This window comes from Zalophus californianus, chromosome 1 (assembly GCF_009762305.2).
Source record: "Zalophus californianus isolate mZalCal1 chromosome 1, mZalCal1.pri.v2, whole genome shotgun sequence".
In the NCBI taxonomy this organism is placed as follows: domain Eukaryota; kingdom Metazoa; phylum Chordata; class Mammalia; order Carnivora; family Otariidae; genus Zalophus; species Zalophus californianus.
Genome location: NC_045595.1, coordinates 16,419,691 through 16,437,892, shown reverse-complemented (window position 1 = coordinate 16,437,892; position 18,202 = coordinate 16,419,691). Strand labels below are relative to the sequence as shown.

Genomic DNA, 18,202 nt, shown 5'->3' with positions numbered 1-18,202 from the left:
CTTCCTTGCTTACATTTATTTAATTTATTTATCCCTAAGTATTTTATTCTTTTTGATGTTATTGGAAATGGGATTTTTTTTCATTTCCTTTTTGATTGTTCACTGTTAGTGTATGCACTAGATAATGCAATAGATGTTTGTGTGTTGATTTTGTATACTGCAACTTTTCTGAATTTGTTTATTATTGCTAACAGATTTTTCTTTTTTGTGAAATCTTTATGATTTTCTATATGTAGGATCATGTCATCTGTGAACAGAGATAATTTTACTTCCTTCTTGTGAATTGCGGGGGGGCTTTTTTTCTTACCTAATTGCCATGGCTAGGATTTTCAGTACTATGTTAAATAGTGATGAAAGTGGGCATCCTTGTCTTATTCCTGATCTTAGGGAAAAGCTTTTAGTCTTTCACCATTGAGTAGGAGGTTCACTCTGGGTTTTTCATATATGGTCTTTATCATACTGAGGAAGTTTCTCTCTATTCCTAGTTTCCTGAATGTTTTTCTCATGGAAATGTGTTACATTTCGTGAAATGCTTTCTTGCATGAGTTGAAATATAACACTGTCCCCTTAAGGAGAGTTTTTTATTATCCACCTCTTTTTCTGTGTATTTCTTATTTCTGTGCATGTCTTGCAATTTTGTCATTGAAAGGCGGACAACATGTAATATGTTGTAGCAAATCTGGACACTGGTTCCATGTCCCCCCGCCCCACCCCACCCCAGACTCATGGTGGTGGTATTTATTTGGTCATTTGTTTGTTTAGTGACTTGGGTACGATAATTCTGTAAAGTGTGCTTCCCTTTCATTTTGCAGCCTCTGATATTCCTGCTCAGATTCCCCCCCTCCCCTTATTTCCCTGGATCAGCATAAGCCACTCAATGGTAAATGGTGGTGAGTAATCTCCTTTGGTCAGTTTTATTTTCACTATTTACCACTGGATATGTGTGTGTCTCTTGGAGATGGCTTTCACAGCTTAGGGAATTTACTTTTCCCCTACATGTTCAGCCAGGGACTAGTAGCTTGGAAGTTCCTTATCCATTCACTCCTGAGACTGCAGTCTTGTGCACAAAGGTATGTGTACAGTGTTTTTGACTCTCTCTCTTTCACTCGTTTTCTGTGTTCAACTTCGAGCTAGTCTTCTGTTTCACTTTTAGCTGCCAGGATTATGGAACTATCAACTCTCTTAATTGCTCATCAAGATGATCTCCGTTTTTAAACAACTCCCCTAGGCAAGAATTTCTCTACCGTCTGTTCCAAATAAATTCAGTTACTTCAGGCAGAGCGGCAGGGCACACTCCTTTCAGCCTGCCTCTCCTCCTGGGCAGAATGTTTGTGCTGCTATACCAGAGCTGAGGATGGGGATGGCATCTTGCTTCTCCTGGAGTGAAACTGCTCTTCTCTGAGTGGGCACCGGGGAGAGGGATGCAATCCCATCGGTCTTCTCACTTGCCCTTCCCAAGGTGGAACGTCTGGTCTAACAGTGAGCTGGGATGGGGCAACTGGAGCCCCAGGATTCTCAGCCTGCAGTGCCTGGGGTAGAGCTTCTGCCCTATGAGCAGGAGCAAAGTGAGGGAAGGGAGCCCCAGTTCTCTTGGGCATGTCTGTTGGAACAGGGCTTCTGCCGATGGACTTGGCGGAATGAGAGACACCAGCTACTTGCTTCTTCTGAAGTGAAATCTTAGCTGGGGGAGAAGGAGATCCCATCATCATGGCCACTTGTCCAGAGTAGAGTTCCATAATATGGAGCTAAGGAGGGGGGATGGGAGGTGGTCATGGCTCAAATGCCACAGACTCTTGCTGTTCTTACCAAGTTTTGTAGATTTTCTCATATAAATATTTCTCGATGTTTTGTATACCCATAGGACAATTTCCAGAGACCTGAAATAGTTTTTCTTTTTAAAAAAAAATAATTTTCACCGGTTAAATAGCTTTTTCTTTAGGGAGGGAATCAACCAAGTTTCTCATGAAGACATTCTGGAAGTCCAAAATCAAAGTTGTTTTTTTTTTTAAGATTTTATTTATTTATTTGAGAGAGCACAAGAAAGAGTGAGTGCACAAGCAGGGGGGAGAGGCAGAGGGAGAGGGAGAAGCAGACTCTCCCCTGAGCAAGGAGCCAGACGTGGGGCTCTATCCTAGGACCCAGGGATCATGACCTGAGCCGAAGGCAGACGTTTAACCGACTGAGCCACCCAGACGTCCCCAAAATCAAAGTTTTAAAAATTTTTTGAAAAATTTGGCAATTTTCAAGATATTTTTCTTTTTTTCTCTTTTCTTTTCTTTTTTTTTAAAGTAGGCTCCATGCTGGGCTCTAATGCAGGGCTTGAACTCACAACCCTGAGATCAAGAGTCAGACACTTAACCAACTGAGCCACCCAGGTGCTCCTCGAGATATTTTTCTGTTATTGGCTTCTAATTTCTGTTATGATCTGAGGATGTATTTTGTATAGTTTCAGTTCTTTAAATTTATTACCATTTGTTTAAGGGATCATAATATGCTCTCTCTTGGTATATGTTCCACGTATGCTGGGAAGAAAAAGTGTATTCTGCTGTTGCTAGGATAGAGTATTCTATAAATGTCCATTAGATCTAATTAATGGATAGTGTTTTGCAGATCTTACATATTCTTACTAATTCTCTGTGTACTTGTTTTTATCAATTATTAAGAAAGACATATTGAAATTCCGAATTCTAATTTTGGCTAGATTGTCTTTTTCTCCCTGCTCTGTAAATTTTGAAGATCTGTTGTTAGGTGTATTTAGCTGCATACACATTTAGAATTTTGTTTATCATTCTGTAATTAATGTCTCTGTTTATCCCTGGTAATACCCTTTGTTCTGAGGCTGGCTTTGCCTGATGGTAATATAACTACTCCTTCTTTTAATTAGTGTTTGCATTGTATATCATACTCTGTTGCTCTCCCTATAACCTATCTATGTTTTTATATTTAAGGTGGGTATATAGTTGAGTTGTGCTTTAGAAAAAAAATCCAGTCTGACAATCTGTTTTAATTTATGTAATAGAAGCATTAATTCATTTAATAGAACACTTAGCTTTAATGCAAGTATTGATATTGTTGGATTAAAATCTACCATCATGCCAATTACTTTCTATTTGTACCATCTCTTTTTCTCTATTCCTGCTTTCTTTGAAATTAATGGAATGTTTTTTATGATTCTATTTTATCTTTGCTATTGTCTTATTGATAGTTATTTAACTTTTTGTTCCCCTGGCTTCCCTGGAGTTTACAGTGTATATCTTTAACTAATTGCCCTCCTCTTTCAAACAATAGTATCTGCTTTTTAATAGTGCAAGGGACCTTATATTGGTATCCTCTCTTCTTCTTTCTCATCCTCTGCTAGTTTTCTGTTGCTGTCTATCCTACGGTAAAGTCATTTTGGTGATAGCTAATGTTTTTTGAATCAGAAGTTATGTCAAGCTGCTTTATACAGTTCTCGTGCTGTGAAAAGTTAAAACAAGCAAGATATGCATTCCCACACAAATTTGCAGTGAATGTATTTTCTGAGCTTTCTGCTACAACTCCAGAAGTAGTTTTTGGACCTCTGTGTAAGCGCTGCAAAGGAAATTTACATATTTCAAAATCCAGTTAAGTGTAGTTGAGCAGCTTCCACCTAAACTTCAGTGAAATGATTAATTTGCAATCTAATGACATGACAAAGGCAAATATCAAGAGAAAAACCTTATATAGCTCAATAAATGCCTTCCAAGTGAAGAATATGCTCAAAGCTATATATTCACAGATTAATGTCAGCATTGGGCAGCACTTATCTACATGAAAAGACATTTTATTTTTTTTTAAAGATTTTATTTGTTTATTTGACAGAGAGAGACACAGTGAGAGAGGGAACACAAGCAGGGGGAGTGAGAGAGGGAAAGCAGGCTTCCCGCAGGGCAGGGAGCCCGATGTGGGACTCGATCCCAGGACCCTGGGATCATGACCTGACCTGAAGGCAGAGGCTTAATGACTGAGCCATCTAGGTGCCCCGAAAAGACATTAAAAAGATTAAATGCATAAAATACCATTATAGATCACCATTACAGAAAATTTGCAATTGATTTTGATGATGGAGAACACTAATTTTGAACCAATTAAGTAAAATGTTATTCTCCCCAAATTCTTCTCATTAGATTGGTATTACAAAATGTTATATCCAATTACTATTATTACTATATTTTCATGGAAAATTTTCCTTCCTTCTTTTTATAGAAGCCTACATAATATCCTTACTTGTACCTCAAAATCCTAAGATATTTGCTATTTGACCCTCTTTAGAAAACATTTATTGACCTCTGAACTAGAGCCTTCAAATATGTTCATCATAGCATGTATGTATGTATACTACGTAAAGAACTTTATTAGCCTTGTTTCAAACTTTATTCCCAGGCCTCTTCAGCTTAATTAGCTGCAGAGAATGAATTGTGTAAAAGCAAAAACTGAAAAGACCTGCAATGTCCAACAGGCTTGGGCTTAAAAATATTAGAGACCTAGATTTTTATCAGGTCCATGATCAAAATTTTAAAAAGCAGTCATAATTACAGAGTAGCAGCTCCCAGTAACTTCTTCAAGGTTTTTCTTCTTTAGAAGTTGACTCTATTCAGTTTGCTTCATTCTTGGAGGCTTCACCAAAAGTCTCCTCAAGATCTGGAACTTCATCATCATCCTCCTCTCCAGTAGCACGTGGTGCTTTTCCATCCACAGATTGTGTGGGCAGAGCTTCAGCCAGTCTCCTTAAATGAGTCACACTGTCTGCACCAAGTTGGTTTAAGATCCTGGGTAGCATTTCTGTCAGCTGCTTTGTCTCAGCATGGCCTGAATTGGTGAAAATATTTGCTGTCAGGGATGTCTACACTTTAGGGTTGTTAAAATAGATCACTGTTCCTTGGTTTGCAACATATCCACTTCTTCAATACCAGAGATATTGTTTACCCCTAACTTCTTTAAGGAGAACTGAAGTTTTTTATCATCTGCTGGAGCTGGTCTTTGAACCACCTTCTTTTGGTGAGCAGTTCCTTTCCCACCAATGCACACTTGTGCTTGCAGCTTGGTGAGTTTCTCCTGGTTCATGATAGTTCCGCTCTTGTTGGAGTGGAAATGGGGGGCAGGGTAGGCACTCAGGGCATTTCGGACATACCAGCTGAGATTGAGATTAGGTGTACACATGCAGGTGGGCGGGGGGACGGGCAAGATGGCAGCTAGAGCATGTTCATCCTAGTATTTAAAATTCCCTGTGTAATAGTTCTAAACCCCATGTCCTATCTGAATCTGGTTCTGTTGATTGGTTTGTCTCTTGACAGTGTGTTGTCAATTTCCTTTTCATTGTGTATCTCATCATTTTTGTTTGAAAGCTAGTCATTCTGCGTAGGTGAATAGAGACTTCCGTAAACAATATGTTCATGGGGCGCCTGGGTGGCTCAGTCAGTGAGGCGTCCAACTCTTGATTTCAGCTCAGGTCATGATCTTAGAGTCCTGGGATCGAGCCCTGCGTCGGGCTCCACGCTCAGTGCAGAGTCTGCTTGGGATTCTCTCTTTGCCTCTCCCCTACCTCCTCCGCCAGCTTGTACTCTCTCTCTCAAAGAAATAAATAAAATCTTTAAAACAAACAATATGTTCAGAAATGGGCAAGTCTTCTCTTTAGTAGAGAGTCTTGAGATAATCATGCCAAGTTTTTTTGTTGTGTGGTTACCCTCCTTATGTACCAGGCTTCGAATTCTTCCGTTATTTTTTTGCTTTGAATGATGGCTGACTAGTTGGATTTTTTTCTGTGTCTGTTCTACACTCAGCTGTCAGTCTTCTCTGTGCTTATGTGTCAAAGAGGATGCCTTTCCATGCTTTTACTCCTCCCCCCAGCAGTAAACTGCTGTTATTTGTTCCTGGACACTTGCTAGCCTGGTAGTGGAGGTGAAGGCATTCTTTGTTTTTCTGGCTCAGCCTCACTGTTAGGCGGGTCCTATCTTCTTGGCTCTCAGAGATGAGGTCTTCTCAGTGATCTTGATTCTCCCCCAGCATAGGAGATCTCCAAAGATCTGGCTCCCCCTTTAGGCGTAGGCGTCATTTTATGTTCTCTTTACCCAGCTATAGTAGGCTTTAACTTGTGCCCTGAAAATGACAGGTTTGTGCCCCTCACCCGGTCACATAAAGTGACAGTGGGGGTGGTGGCAGTGGCTGCTGCTGGCCTGGGTCTTGTATTGGCTGCCTGGTGGGATGGGGGACAGAGTTGAAGGATTCAGGCCACACATCATGCCTTTCTCACAGCAGCTCCGGCTCCCCTCCCTAATGCCTGTACTGTAAGCAAGGCTTTCTCTGGTCTCTTGCCCTGCCGCAAATCTTTCTCAGGAACACCTGATGGGAGTTTGTAGAGAAGGCCCTATGAGTGGGTGCAAGCTCACCTTGTGTCTGCAGCTCCTAGAAGTTCTAAAGTCTTACACTAGCCCATGCTTCACATTTGACAGTTCATTAAAAGATAACACAAAGACTGCCACAATAGATGTTATTGTGGAAATGAAGAATACAAAGATTGTGAAAAGGGCTGGTTATTTCTTATTGCACTGATGATTTTAAAGATAGAAAATGACAATCTGGAGATTTAACTTCTTGGATTAAAGCCTTCTCTGATTTCCCTAAAATAAGTTCATATACTGCAGAACTGTAGGGTGGATGCAGTTGAAATGAAAATAAGACGTAGTATCCAATCTTTTGGGTTGCTGAGTTTCAACATAAATTGAAGTAACAGCTTCATCAGAACTTTTAAAGAAAAGTTAGGGGATTGGTCAGGAAACAGACCCTGAAAATTCAAACGGGGGTACATTTGGATAGATTTAGGACACCCTCATCCTCAGCCAGATTGAACCTATCTTGCCAGTAGAAATAGTGCCTCCTCCCATTTGATAAGGCTGGTCCTCTTTACCTTAGAGACACTGTATTGACTTCATCTGAGGACATTATAAGTGCATGCCAACTCTTTACCTGTATCACCCCTGCCAGGTCTTCCCTGCGTCTAGACCTAGTAACTGGAGTAAGATCCCAGCATGCTCTTGGACAGGTACAAAGTATAACCAGGAGGAGAAGCCTTCCTTACAAAAAGAACTGCAAGAGTTTTCTCGTCTACATCGGAACAAACCAGAGGTGTATGATAGGATTGGATTCTAAGGACTCTTGCTTGACTGGGGAGGCCTGAACCCACATTTATCGGGAGTACACATACCAGAAATTCTGAATTCGGTTTCCTGGTTCAGACAGGTGGGCATGATTCTACATGTTGCAGCCTCTACATGCTGGTTGTTTGAAGCCTGAACTCAATGGTGGACCACACTAAAGGAAGTTGATATGCCAGAAATTCCTTGGTTTAACATAGAGAACGGAATGTAAAGAGAGAGTGGAGAATATTGGAAGGGATTCATGATGTATGACCTACTCCCTCACTTCTCCAACCTCCAAGAAGCCCCGAGAGAATAACCCCTTCACCAGGATGTTGAGACGTAAACTGCCAGGGGGAGCATCCCCATTCCTGAAAAACACTGTGACTGGCTGTCCCGTTTTGGCCAGGGAAAAGTGGGAAGTACTGCAATTCAGAAGCTGTGATTGTTGTTTTCTCCCTGACTCCAACGGGGAGGTTGAAGCCCAGAGAGGCAGAGGCCTAGCAGAAGCCTTTAGGCCACAAAGACAAAGGACACGCCACCAGGACGGATGCCGGGGACCAAGCGCTAAGAAGAATGGACTGACTTGCGGGTATCTTTGGTGCTGGCTAATTTTTTAAGGCGCCACTATCACTGAAATAGAACAGCAGCCTACTCCTTTGTCTGAACTATTTAATCTGTATAGTCCCCCACCCCAAAATCTCGGTCTGGTGGGTGAAGTCCTGAGCCGAGGAACCATTATGGAGAATTAAGGCTCCTCGGGTAATGCTCCGGCCGCCTGGCCTCAACAGCTCCAGCCCAGAGACCGCACCAGAAGGGGCAGGGGCATCAGGCGGTGTCCCCGGAACCGGGAGGTCCCTGTCAAGGGCAGTGCCTTCGGAAGCACCCCGGCCCCTGCGGCCTGGACGGGGTACGGCGGGACTCGGAGCGGAGAGAGGCCCCGGGTGAACCTGGGGGTGCGATGTTTCGCACTCAGGCCCGCCGCGCCAGGAGCCGCCGTTTCCGCCGCGCGCACGCCTGCGTGGACCGGTCCACCTGCCACCGTGAGACGCGCGGCGCCGGCGGGCCCATGGCGTCCCCACCTGGCGGCTCCCTGAGCCTCCTGCTCTGGCTCCTGCTCCTCCAGCCCCCGCTGGAGGCGGCGCAGGACGGGTCCGCGCCACGCCCACCCTCCCCGGCGCCCACCTCCCCGTCGTCGTCGTCGGGGGGCGGCCGCGAGGGCCCCGGCGCGAGCCTGGGGAGGGTTGAGGGACCGTCTGCGACCCCGGGGCCGCAAGAGGCTGCTGTATTCTCCCAGTTGGTGGAACTGATCCCAGGTGACGCCTGGTGTTGGGAGCCTCGTAGGGGGCTGAGGCCCGCGAGTGGGAGCCGGTGCTCCCCGGGGAGTCTCGGGGAGCCAGGGGTCCCCCCTCCCGTGCCCCGACGGCCTGAGGAATGCAGCCCCACTTGTGGAGTCTGAGCGGGACGCCATGTGGCCTTGGAGGTCTGCGGGTGCAGGGCCTGGGGACTCGGCAGCACTGCGCTGGAGTCTAAGAGGCCGAGGCCTTTACCCACCCTGTCCGAGGGGCACCTGGTGCTCTCCCGGGAAGCCCGGGCTCTGTTTCTTTGAGGTTCTTCCTCCCACGCTGTTCTCACCCCAGGGTGTGGCCAAGTAGTTGCGAAAATCTTGGGAGGAAAGGAGGCCGAAGAGGGGAAGTGGCCTTGGCAGGTGAGCGTGAGGATCAACGAGAAACACGTGTGCGGAGGCTCCCTCATCACACAGCAGTGGGTGCTGACTGCAGGCCACTGTATTTTAAGGTGAGGAGTGACAAGTAGAGACCGAGTTCTGAAGCCGGCCCTGCTCTCCTCAAATACCCATTAGGTTCTGTTGCCCTAGCAACTTGACAAAACCCAAACCCAGTCCAACCCAGGCAGGGCGCGCGTCCCCGAGAAACGGGCTGGGTTGGGCACTGGCCGTCTCCTTACTAGGAGTACTAATTTAGTGAACAAAACCAATCGTTTGGATGAGCATACCAATGTCGAGAGGCATTAAGGAGGGCTGTTGGGTGATAGGGCGGTAGAAAGAGTGGTGAGGGGCGTTGGGGCCAGGCTGGGAAGCATCTGCAATGTGTGGAAGAGGTCTCTATGAGGGGCATGTCCTCTCTCCCACAGCCAATTCCACTACAGTGTCAAGATGGGAGGTCGGAGTGTCTATAAAGAAATCACCAGTGTGGTGATCCCCGTCCGAAACATCATCATCCACCCCGAGCTCTCAGTAGTCGGAACCATTCAAAAGGACCTTGCCCTTCTCCAGCTCCTCCACCCTGTAAACTTCACTGTGACCATCCAGCCTGTATGCATCCCTCAGAAGACCTTCCGGGTGGAAGCTGGGACCACGTGCTGGGTGACCGGATGGGGCAGAAAAGAGGAATATGGTGAGACTGTGAGGCAGGTAGCATACCCAGGAAGAGGGAGGCAGCCCAACCCTGAAGTAGGCAAAAAGTCTATAGAGAGGGACAGGGAGGCAGACTGCCTGGAGGAGGGGGGGGGGGGCAGTTTAGCAGCAGCCAGAGTAATGGCTCCTGATTGGCTTGAGCCTGGAAATTGGTAGAGGTTTTTTGTTGCAGCACAAATATTTCATGGTAGTCATTTAAGGAAAGGCACGGGTCCCGGGGACCGGAGCTGCTCTCAGGAGAAGAGACACCTGGGTGAAGTCTCTTTCTGTAAATTTGTGAGGGACCATGACTGTCTGGTGTGGGGGTATTTTTAGGTTCCCTAGGGACGGAGCCAAAGGCTTTGGAGTTCTCTCCAGGGTGGATATCTGCTCAGCAGGTGATGAGTTGTTTGCCCGTCAGAGCTGTCCGTCTCCGAAAGTACTGGCCTTGCTTGTCAGGGAGCTTCCTGTGCTTTTAGGTGTAGGCAGAGCCAGGTCTCTGTTGCTGAGGCTGTAGGGCCTCCTATCTCTGGGAAGAGGCTGGGTTGGTAACTCTGGGGCACTACCCCTTCGAGAGTCCGTGATCCTGCTCAAAAGTAAAGACACTTTGCTGATGCACAGGATCCCTGTCGCTATTACTGTTGATACTCAGAGTAACAGATGCTTGATTATCATTTCTCGGGCTGGTGAGGCCTTGCCCTCTTCCCGTCCGGATTGGCTCTTCTTTATGCTCTCTCTCTCTCTCTCTTTTTTTTAAAGATTTTATTTATTTACTTATTTGAGAGAGAGCATGAGATAGAGAGAGAGAGCATGAGAGGGGGAGGGTTCGAGGGAGAAGCAGACTTATTGCCGAGCAGGGAGCCCGAGGCGGGAGTCGATCCCGGGACTCCAGGATCATGGCCTGAGCCGAAGGCAGTCGCTTAACCGACTGAGCCTTTTCTCCCCCTGTCTACTTTGGGCCTCCGTTTCCTCCGGTGCCAAATGGGGACAATACCCACTGCCCTGCTTTTTTCAAAGTGGATTCTAGGTGCTGAGGGTCTTACTGTCCGCCTGGGCACAACCACCCACTGCTGAGTTTCTTCCCGTGTAGGCGGCGACCCCATTACAGCTGTTCTCCATGCGGTCGACCAAGACATCATGCACCATGAAAGGTGTCATACGATGATTCAGAAAGCCATAACAACAAAGAAGAGTGTAGTACTGGAAGGGATGCTCTGTGGCTATAAAGAAGCTGGGAAGAATTCTTGTCAGGTAACTTCATGGACCCTTTTCCACCTCCACATTGAGGATGTCCCCCCCAGGCTTCCTCATTCCCAAGTGCCAGGGCCTGCGTGGTCTGCCACATCCTCCTTTCCCTCCTTAGTGAAGGAGATTCATGGGGAGAACCCCTCGTGGCTCCCCGGAGCTGGCCGGGCCTGCTCCTTGCTGCCTGGGGGCCCTGCCAAGGTGTGGGGAAGTTGGGGGCGGGTCGTCCTAATACACTACGTTCCTTGAATTGAGTTCCCCCTATGTGGCACTTCCTGTGTGAGCCAGTGGGAGCATTTACCCCCATGAGCTCTGTTAAGCCCCGTCATAAGCCTGCCACATAGACATCATACCTGTCACACAGACGAGCGTCCAAAGGTGCTAGCTCAGGGACCCCTGTGCGTGCCTGCAGGCCTCCTGGGCCCACCGTCTTCCTCCTGCTCCGAGTGCCTTCCGGAGGAGGCGGCGAGGGAGAGGTTAGGAGGGCTCTCTGTTTCTGTCTGAGCTGGCTGGTGGGGGCGGGGGCACCAGAGCAGGTCTGGGAGATGGGGTGTATATGGGATGTCTGGGAGTGGAGCGTCAAATATGGAGGGAGCTGGCTTTATGGGTTAGGAGTTCTAGAGAAACTTTAAACTAGATGTATGGATTTAGGGGACTCTCATGCAGAGGTGATATTCAAAGTGTTTAACAGCCACTCTGGTTTGGGAAATGACCAGTCATAATATCCTCCCAAGGATATTAAAGTTTTCCCATTAACTTTTCTTTCTTTTCCTTTCTTTCTTTCTTTTTCTTTCTTTCTTTCTTTCTTTCTTTCTTTCTTTCTTTCTTTCTTTCTTTCTTTCTTTCTTTCTTTCTTTCTTTCTTTCTTTCTTTCTTTCTTTCTTTCTTTCTTTCTCTTTCTTTCTTTCTTTCTTTCTTTTTCTTTCTTTCTTTTTCTTTCTTTCTTTCTCTTTCTTTCTTTCTTTCTTTCTTTCCTTCTTTCTTTCTTTCTTTCTTTTCTTTCTTTCTTTCTTTCTTTCTTTCTTTCTTTCTTTCTTTCTTTCTTTCTTTCTTTCTTTCTTTCTTTCTTTCTTTCTTTCTTTCTTTCCTTCCTTCCTCCCTTCCTTCTTTCTTTTCTTTTCTTTTCCTTCCTTCCTTCCTTCCTTCCTTCCTTCCTTCCTTCCTTCCTTCCTTCCTTCCTTCCTTCCTTCTTTCTTTCTTTCTTTCAGATTTTATTTTTAAGTATTCTCTATACCCAGTGTGCGGCTCAAACTTACAACCCCGAGATCAGGGTTGAGCCAGCCAGCTGTCCCTTCCCATTAACTTTTCAATTCTCAGTTCTCGTATTCACAGAAAAGTGGGCCTGGTAGGTCCCCCGGGAAGGTCCCCATGTGCCTGACTACCCAGTGCCTTATGCTGCAGTCAGCCTGCTCTGACATGGATGGCCTTCCATTTCTGCGTTTGTTTCTTTCTCTTTCTCCAGGGAGACTCTGGGGGTCCTCTGGTCTGTAAATTTAAGGACACATGGGTCCAGGTGGGAATCGTGAGCTGGGGCATTGGCTGTGGTCGTGGCGATGTGCCTGGAGTTTATACAGATATTGCTTGCTATGCTGAGTGGATAGTTGGAGTGATTAACCAGGCTGCCTCTTTGTGTCCAGTGGTGTTCCTCATCCCACTTCTGTGTCTGCTGCTGCCCCCGGGCTTCCTGGTGGCCCCGTGATCACCCCGGCCCACCCCCCTCCTGTTTCCGGGTCTCGCACTGGGCCTCTCCTCCGACCTCCCACTCCTACTCAAATGCCCTTTCCTCCAGTTCTGCTTGGCGTCCACTGAGCCTGTAGAGAGCCCCACAGGAGAAAGTGGCAGCGAGGCTGGAGCCCCGAAAGTGTCCCAGCCTGATGCCCCCAGTCACCTGCCTCGGCCACACCCACGACCTTGGCTGTGCCCTGCTTGCCCCGAAGGAGAGGGGTCAAGCATCCCAGCCCGAGAGCCAGCCGACCTGCCAGGTGGAGCCCGGTGCTTCCTTGCCATCTTGGAGAGCCTCTACCAGAGAAGACACCTCATGAGCAGTGAGGCAGCCTTGGACCTGGCTGTGGTCTCAGGCTGTCACCTGAGACTGGGTCGAAGCGGGCAGCTTGCAGATTGTGCAGAGAGAGGGAGGAGGCATCACCATGTCCCTGCTGAGCTGTGAGGCCTGGAGTTTCCACATCTGACTGGGCTGTCTGGGGCTGGGAGACATTTCCCCTGCCCCCAGCGCAGATCCAGCCGTGCGTGGCCAGCCTGTGGCACACAGGCCCTCCTGGGGCAGCCCCGTGATGGGGCCCCCTTCCTCAGTCCCTAGTGGCCCCATCCAGGCTCACCCCGAGGTGTGTGGAGGCAGTGATGGAGTGCAGAGATCTCAGGTGTCAATTGAATAAATGTTTGGATTGTCACTTGCGTGTTCTGTCTCTCTCCTGGTCTGGGGTGTGGGGACACTGAGGAGAAGTTATCTCACATTTAACTTAGGAATGTGTTCATGATGCTTTTTAAACTCTAGAGTGAGAGGGGAGGCGCTCATCTACTCTGATATGGGTCCGACAGATGGTCTTAGCGCTTGGGTCCTGCTGCTGTGCCCCTCACGGCCACCAGCATCTCCGCAGGGAGCTTCGTAGCTGAGTTTGCTGGCCATTGCATCCAGGGAGGAGGACGTGAGAGAGAGTGGAAGCAAGAGAGAGGTCAGGGCAGTGCCTGCAAACTGCAGCCCTTACTTTCTGCTTTGAGCACCACATTGCCTTGGCCTGGCTCTGAAGAACACCGGCCTGAGGCTCGGGGAGAGGACAGGTTGAGCGTTTACTGTTTCTGTGCTGGCTCGTTTCCTTCATTCTCGTGTGGTCCCGGATCAGCCGTCTGTCACGATGAGGAGCATTTACCCCACTGCTCCCAATTTCCTTCCCTGTTCTTGAAACTTTGAGGTTACTTTCTTTTAGCAGGGGATTAGTGCCTTTTGCATGAGAGAAGAAAGAGCCTGTGAATATTTAGGTGAATAAAGAAGTGGATTGGGGTCAGGATCCATAACTGTCGCCTCTGACACCTTCCATCCCTTTCCTTCTGGATAGATACCCAGTCAGAATAAAGACTATTTCCAAGTCCCATACATCTAAGTGTGGCACTAATTCGGGCCAATAAAATATAAACGGAAATGTTGGGTGTGAATTTGGGGAAATATCCTTAATGGAGGACAAGCCCTTCTTCAGATCTCTTTCTTCTCTCCTGGCTGGAATGTGTACATGGTGACCGGAGCTTGAGCACCCATCTTGGGACACAAGGAACATGCTAAGGGTACAGAGCAGGATTTTGGAAGGAACTCGGCTCCTTGGAATTTGTAGGGCTGCAATCATAGCTCTTCATGCAACAGAGGAAGAAACTCTTTTTAATTAAGCCATTGTCATCTTCTGTCTCAGTTACTTATAGGAAAACCTCATTCTAACCAATTCAGTGGGTATCATGTGGAGCTTTATTTCTGGATTGTTATATGAATATAAGTTTTTAAACTCATTTATTTAGACTAATTTTTTTTTTTTTAGGGAGGGGGCGAAGGGCAGAGGGAGAGGGAGAGAGAATCTTAAGCAGACGCCCTGCCGAGTGCAGAGCCCAATGCTGGGTTCCATCTCAGGACCCTGAGATCATAACCTGAGCTGAAATTGAGAGTCGGACACTTAACCAACTGAGCCACCCAGGTGCCCCTAGGCTAAATTCTTTTTAATTCCCACTTCACTATACACCACTGCTTCCTTTTCTATTCATTTTTAAAAATCGATAAGGTTAAAAGCTTATGTTGATGAACGACTGTTCTTTCTTAATGCATTTCTGTATTATTATTTTCTTTATTGAGGTGTAATTTATATATAGCAAAATGTACACATGGTGATATACAATTTTATGAGTTTTAACAGAGGTATACTCCATGCTACCATCTCCAAATCATGATCGAAAATATTTGCATATCCTGGATTACCAGGATATTCTCTTATGCCCCTTTCTAATCATCCCTTCCCAGAAGTAACCACTATTCTGATTATTATCAGCTTATTTGCATGTTATTGAACCTTATATATTTTTTTTTTAAGAGAGGGAGGTGGGAGGGGCAGAGTGAGAGGGAGAGAGAGAATCTTAAGCAGGCTCCACACCCAGCAGGGAGCCTGATGTGGGACTCGATCTTCCAACCCTGAGATCATGACCTGAGTCGAAGGCAGACGCTTAACTGACCGAGCCACCCAGGCGCCCCTAGTTCATTCGTTTTTATTGGTGAATAGTAATATTCTTACATGAATATTCCACAGTTGGTTTATTCTCCTGTTGGTGGACATTTGGGTTGTTTGCAGTTTGGGGCTATTATGAATGAAGCTGCTAATAAGCATTCTAGTACAAGACTTTTTTGTATCTATGTGCTTTCACTTCTTTTGGGAATAAATCTAGGAGCAGAACTGCTGGCTCATGAAATTGATGTATGGTTAATGTTATTAGAAATTTCCAAAGAGTTTTCCAAATTATTTGTATCATTTTACGCTATTCCCAGCAATAAAAGAGTTCCAGTTGATCCACATCCTCATCGGTCCTCAGACTTTTTTTTTGGGGGGGTCTGATTCTAATAGGTATGAAATGGTACTACATTGGGGTTTTTATTTGTTTCCCTATAACTAAAGATATTGAACACCTTTTTATGTGCTATTGGTCATATGCATATCTCTATGAAGTATGTTTTCAGTTCTTTTGCCCATCTTTAATTAGGATGCTTATTTTTTTATTGCTGACTTCTAAGAAGTCTTCTTATATTCTGAGTGGAATCCTAAGTCTGTGATTTTTTTCACTTTTTTCACTTTTAGCTGGAGGCTGTGAAGTTTTTTCTTCTACTTTTTCTCCTAGAAGCTTTATGATTTTAGCTTTTACGTTTAGGTCTATGGTCTATAAATTAATTTGGGAGCATGGTATGAGATATAGGGATCAAAGTATATTTTTCTGTATCTTTAATATTTATCCAGTTCCAGTACCATTGTTGAAAATATATTTATTTTCACATTGATTTGCACTGGTACTTCATCAGAAATTGACAGCATATATGTGGATCTTTTTATGGATTCTCTATTTAGTTCCTTATCTATTTGTATATATATCTTTATCTTTATATTCTTATGCCAACTTTACAGTGTCCTAGTTACTGTAGCTTTTATAATTAGTCTTGAAATTCAGTCATGTTACACCTCCCAATTTTTTCATGTTTTTCAAGGTGGAGTTTTATGTAGAAATTGACAGGTTGATTCTTTCTTTTTTTTTAAGATTTAAAAAAAAAAACTATTTGACAGAGAGAGACACAGCGAGAGAGGGAACACAAGCCGGGAGACAGAGGGAGAGGGAGAAGCAGGCTTCCCGCTGAGCAGGGAGCCCGATGCGGGGCTCGATCCCAGGACCCTGGGATCATGACCTGAGCCGAAGGCAGACGCTTAACGACTGAGCCACCCAGGCGCCCCTGACAGGTTGATTCTAAAATGTATACAGAAAAGCAGAGGATGTAGAGGACAACAGAAAGAACTCTTATGCTTTAAGACTTACCATAAAAGTGTAGTAATCAAGGCAGTTTGGTGTTGGCATAAGGGCAGACAAATAGATAGTGAAACAGGATAGAGAGTCCAGAAATAGATCCACACATATACAGCCAGTTGGTTTCAACAAAGGTGCCAAGACAATTCAATGTAGGAAAGGATAGTCTTTTAAATAAATGATACTGGAACAATGGGACATTCCTATGTAAAAACAAAACAAAACAAAAAAAACCCCAAATCTTTGCATTATATGTAAAAATTTACTTAAAAAGGATTCTAGAACTAAATGTAAAACCTACATCTAAGAAAACTTCTAGAAAAAGGCAGAAAAGTCTGTGTGACCCTTGAGTGGCAAAGATTCTTTATATAGGACACAAAAAGCATGAACTAGACAAGAAAATAAATGATTGGGTTTCATCAAAATGAAAATATTCTGCTCCTTAAAAGACACTGTTAAGAAAATGAAAATCAAAGCCACAGGCTGGAAGAAAATAGCAGAAATATCCACTCAGAGACTTATATATGAATGTGCATAGCATCTCTATTCATAATAGCCAGAATCTGGAAACAACTCAAGTGTCTGCTAACTGATAAATGATAATCAATGAAAATACTACTTGGCGATAAAAAAAAGGATAAACTGCTGGTAGACACAAGAACATGGATGGAAATTCAAAAACATTATGTTGAGTGAAAGAAACCAGACCCAAAGAGTACAGATTTCTGATTCCATTTATATGAAGACCAAATAGGCACAATAGGTGATCAGTGGTTGCTTATGATGAACGTGAAGAAGGCACAAAGGCATTTTCTGGGGTTTCAAAATGGTTTATACCTTGACTGAAGTGGTGGTTATGTGGATCTATATATTTATTAAAACAGTAGATTGTGCACTTAAGATCTATTTAACCGTATGCAAATTTTTCCTAGTTAAAAAGAAACAGGTTGCTCCGCGGTAGCAGCCTCTGAGCCCACCGCCACTGCCCCTGAGCAGAGGATGGCTGTGCCTCCCACGTATGCTGATCTTGGCAAATCTGCCAGGGATGTCTTCACCAAGGGTTATGGATTTGGCTTAATAAAACTTGACTTGAAAACAAAATCTGAGAATGGACTGGAATTTACAAGCTCAGGTTCAGCCAACACTGAGACCACCAAAGTGACGGGCAGTCTGGAAACCAAGTACAGATGGACCGAATATGGTCTGACGTTTACAGAGAAATGGAACACTGACAACACTCTAGGCACAGAGATCACTGTGGAAGATCAGCTTGCACACGGACTGAAGCTGACCTTTGATTCATCCTTCTCACCAAACACAGGGGGAAAAATGCTAAAATCAAGACAGGGTATAAGCGGGAGCACATCAACCTGGGCTGCAACGTGGATTTCGACATTGCAGGTCCTTCAGTCCGGGTGCTGTGGTGCTGGGATATGATGGCTGGCTGGCTGGCTACCAGATGAATTTTGAGACTGCAAAGTCTCAAGTGACCCAGAGCAACTTTGCAGTTGGCTACAAGACTGACGAATTCCAGCTCCACACTAATGTAAACGATGGGACAGAATTTGGTGGCTCCATTTATCAGAAGGTGAACAAGAAGTTAGAGACCACTGTCTATCTGGCCTGAACAGCAGGAAATAGTAACACTCACTTTGGAATAGCGGCCAAGTATCAGATCGACCCTGACGCCTGCTTCTCAGCTAAAGTGAACAACTCCAGCCTGATAGGTTTAGGATATACTCAGACCCTAAAGCCAGGTATCAAACCGACCCTATCAGCTCTGCTGGATGGCAAGAATGTCAATGCTGGTGGCCACAAGCTTGGTCTAGGACTGGAATTTTAG

The 18,202-nt window shown here is 45.4% G+C and overlaps 1 protein-coding gene and 1 pseudogene across 1 annotated transcript; both read left to right on the top strand.

The window, feature by feature from the left end:
- Window positions 1-8,112: 8,112 nt before the first annotated feature.
- Window positions 8,113-13,205, top strand: LOC113916075 (putative serine protease 42). Its single transcript, XM_027581940.2, has 5 exons — window positions 8,113-8,467; window positions 8,792-8,948; window positions 9,303-9,565; window positions 10,655-10,815; window positions 12,599-13,205. The coding sequence occupies exons 1-5, from the start codon at window positions 8,113-8,115 to the stop codon at window positions 12,974-12,976; spliced, it is 1,314 nt and encodes a 437-aa protein (XP_027437741.1). The 3' UTR covers window positions 12,977-13,205.
- A 4,129-nt stretch (window positions 13,206-17,334) lies between these two features.
- LOC113918203 lies at window positions 17,335-18,202 on the top strand (annotated as a pseudogene).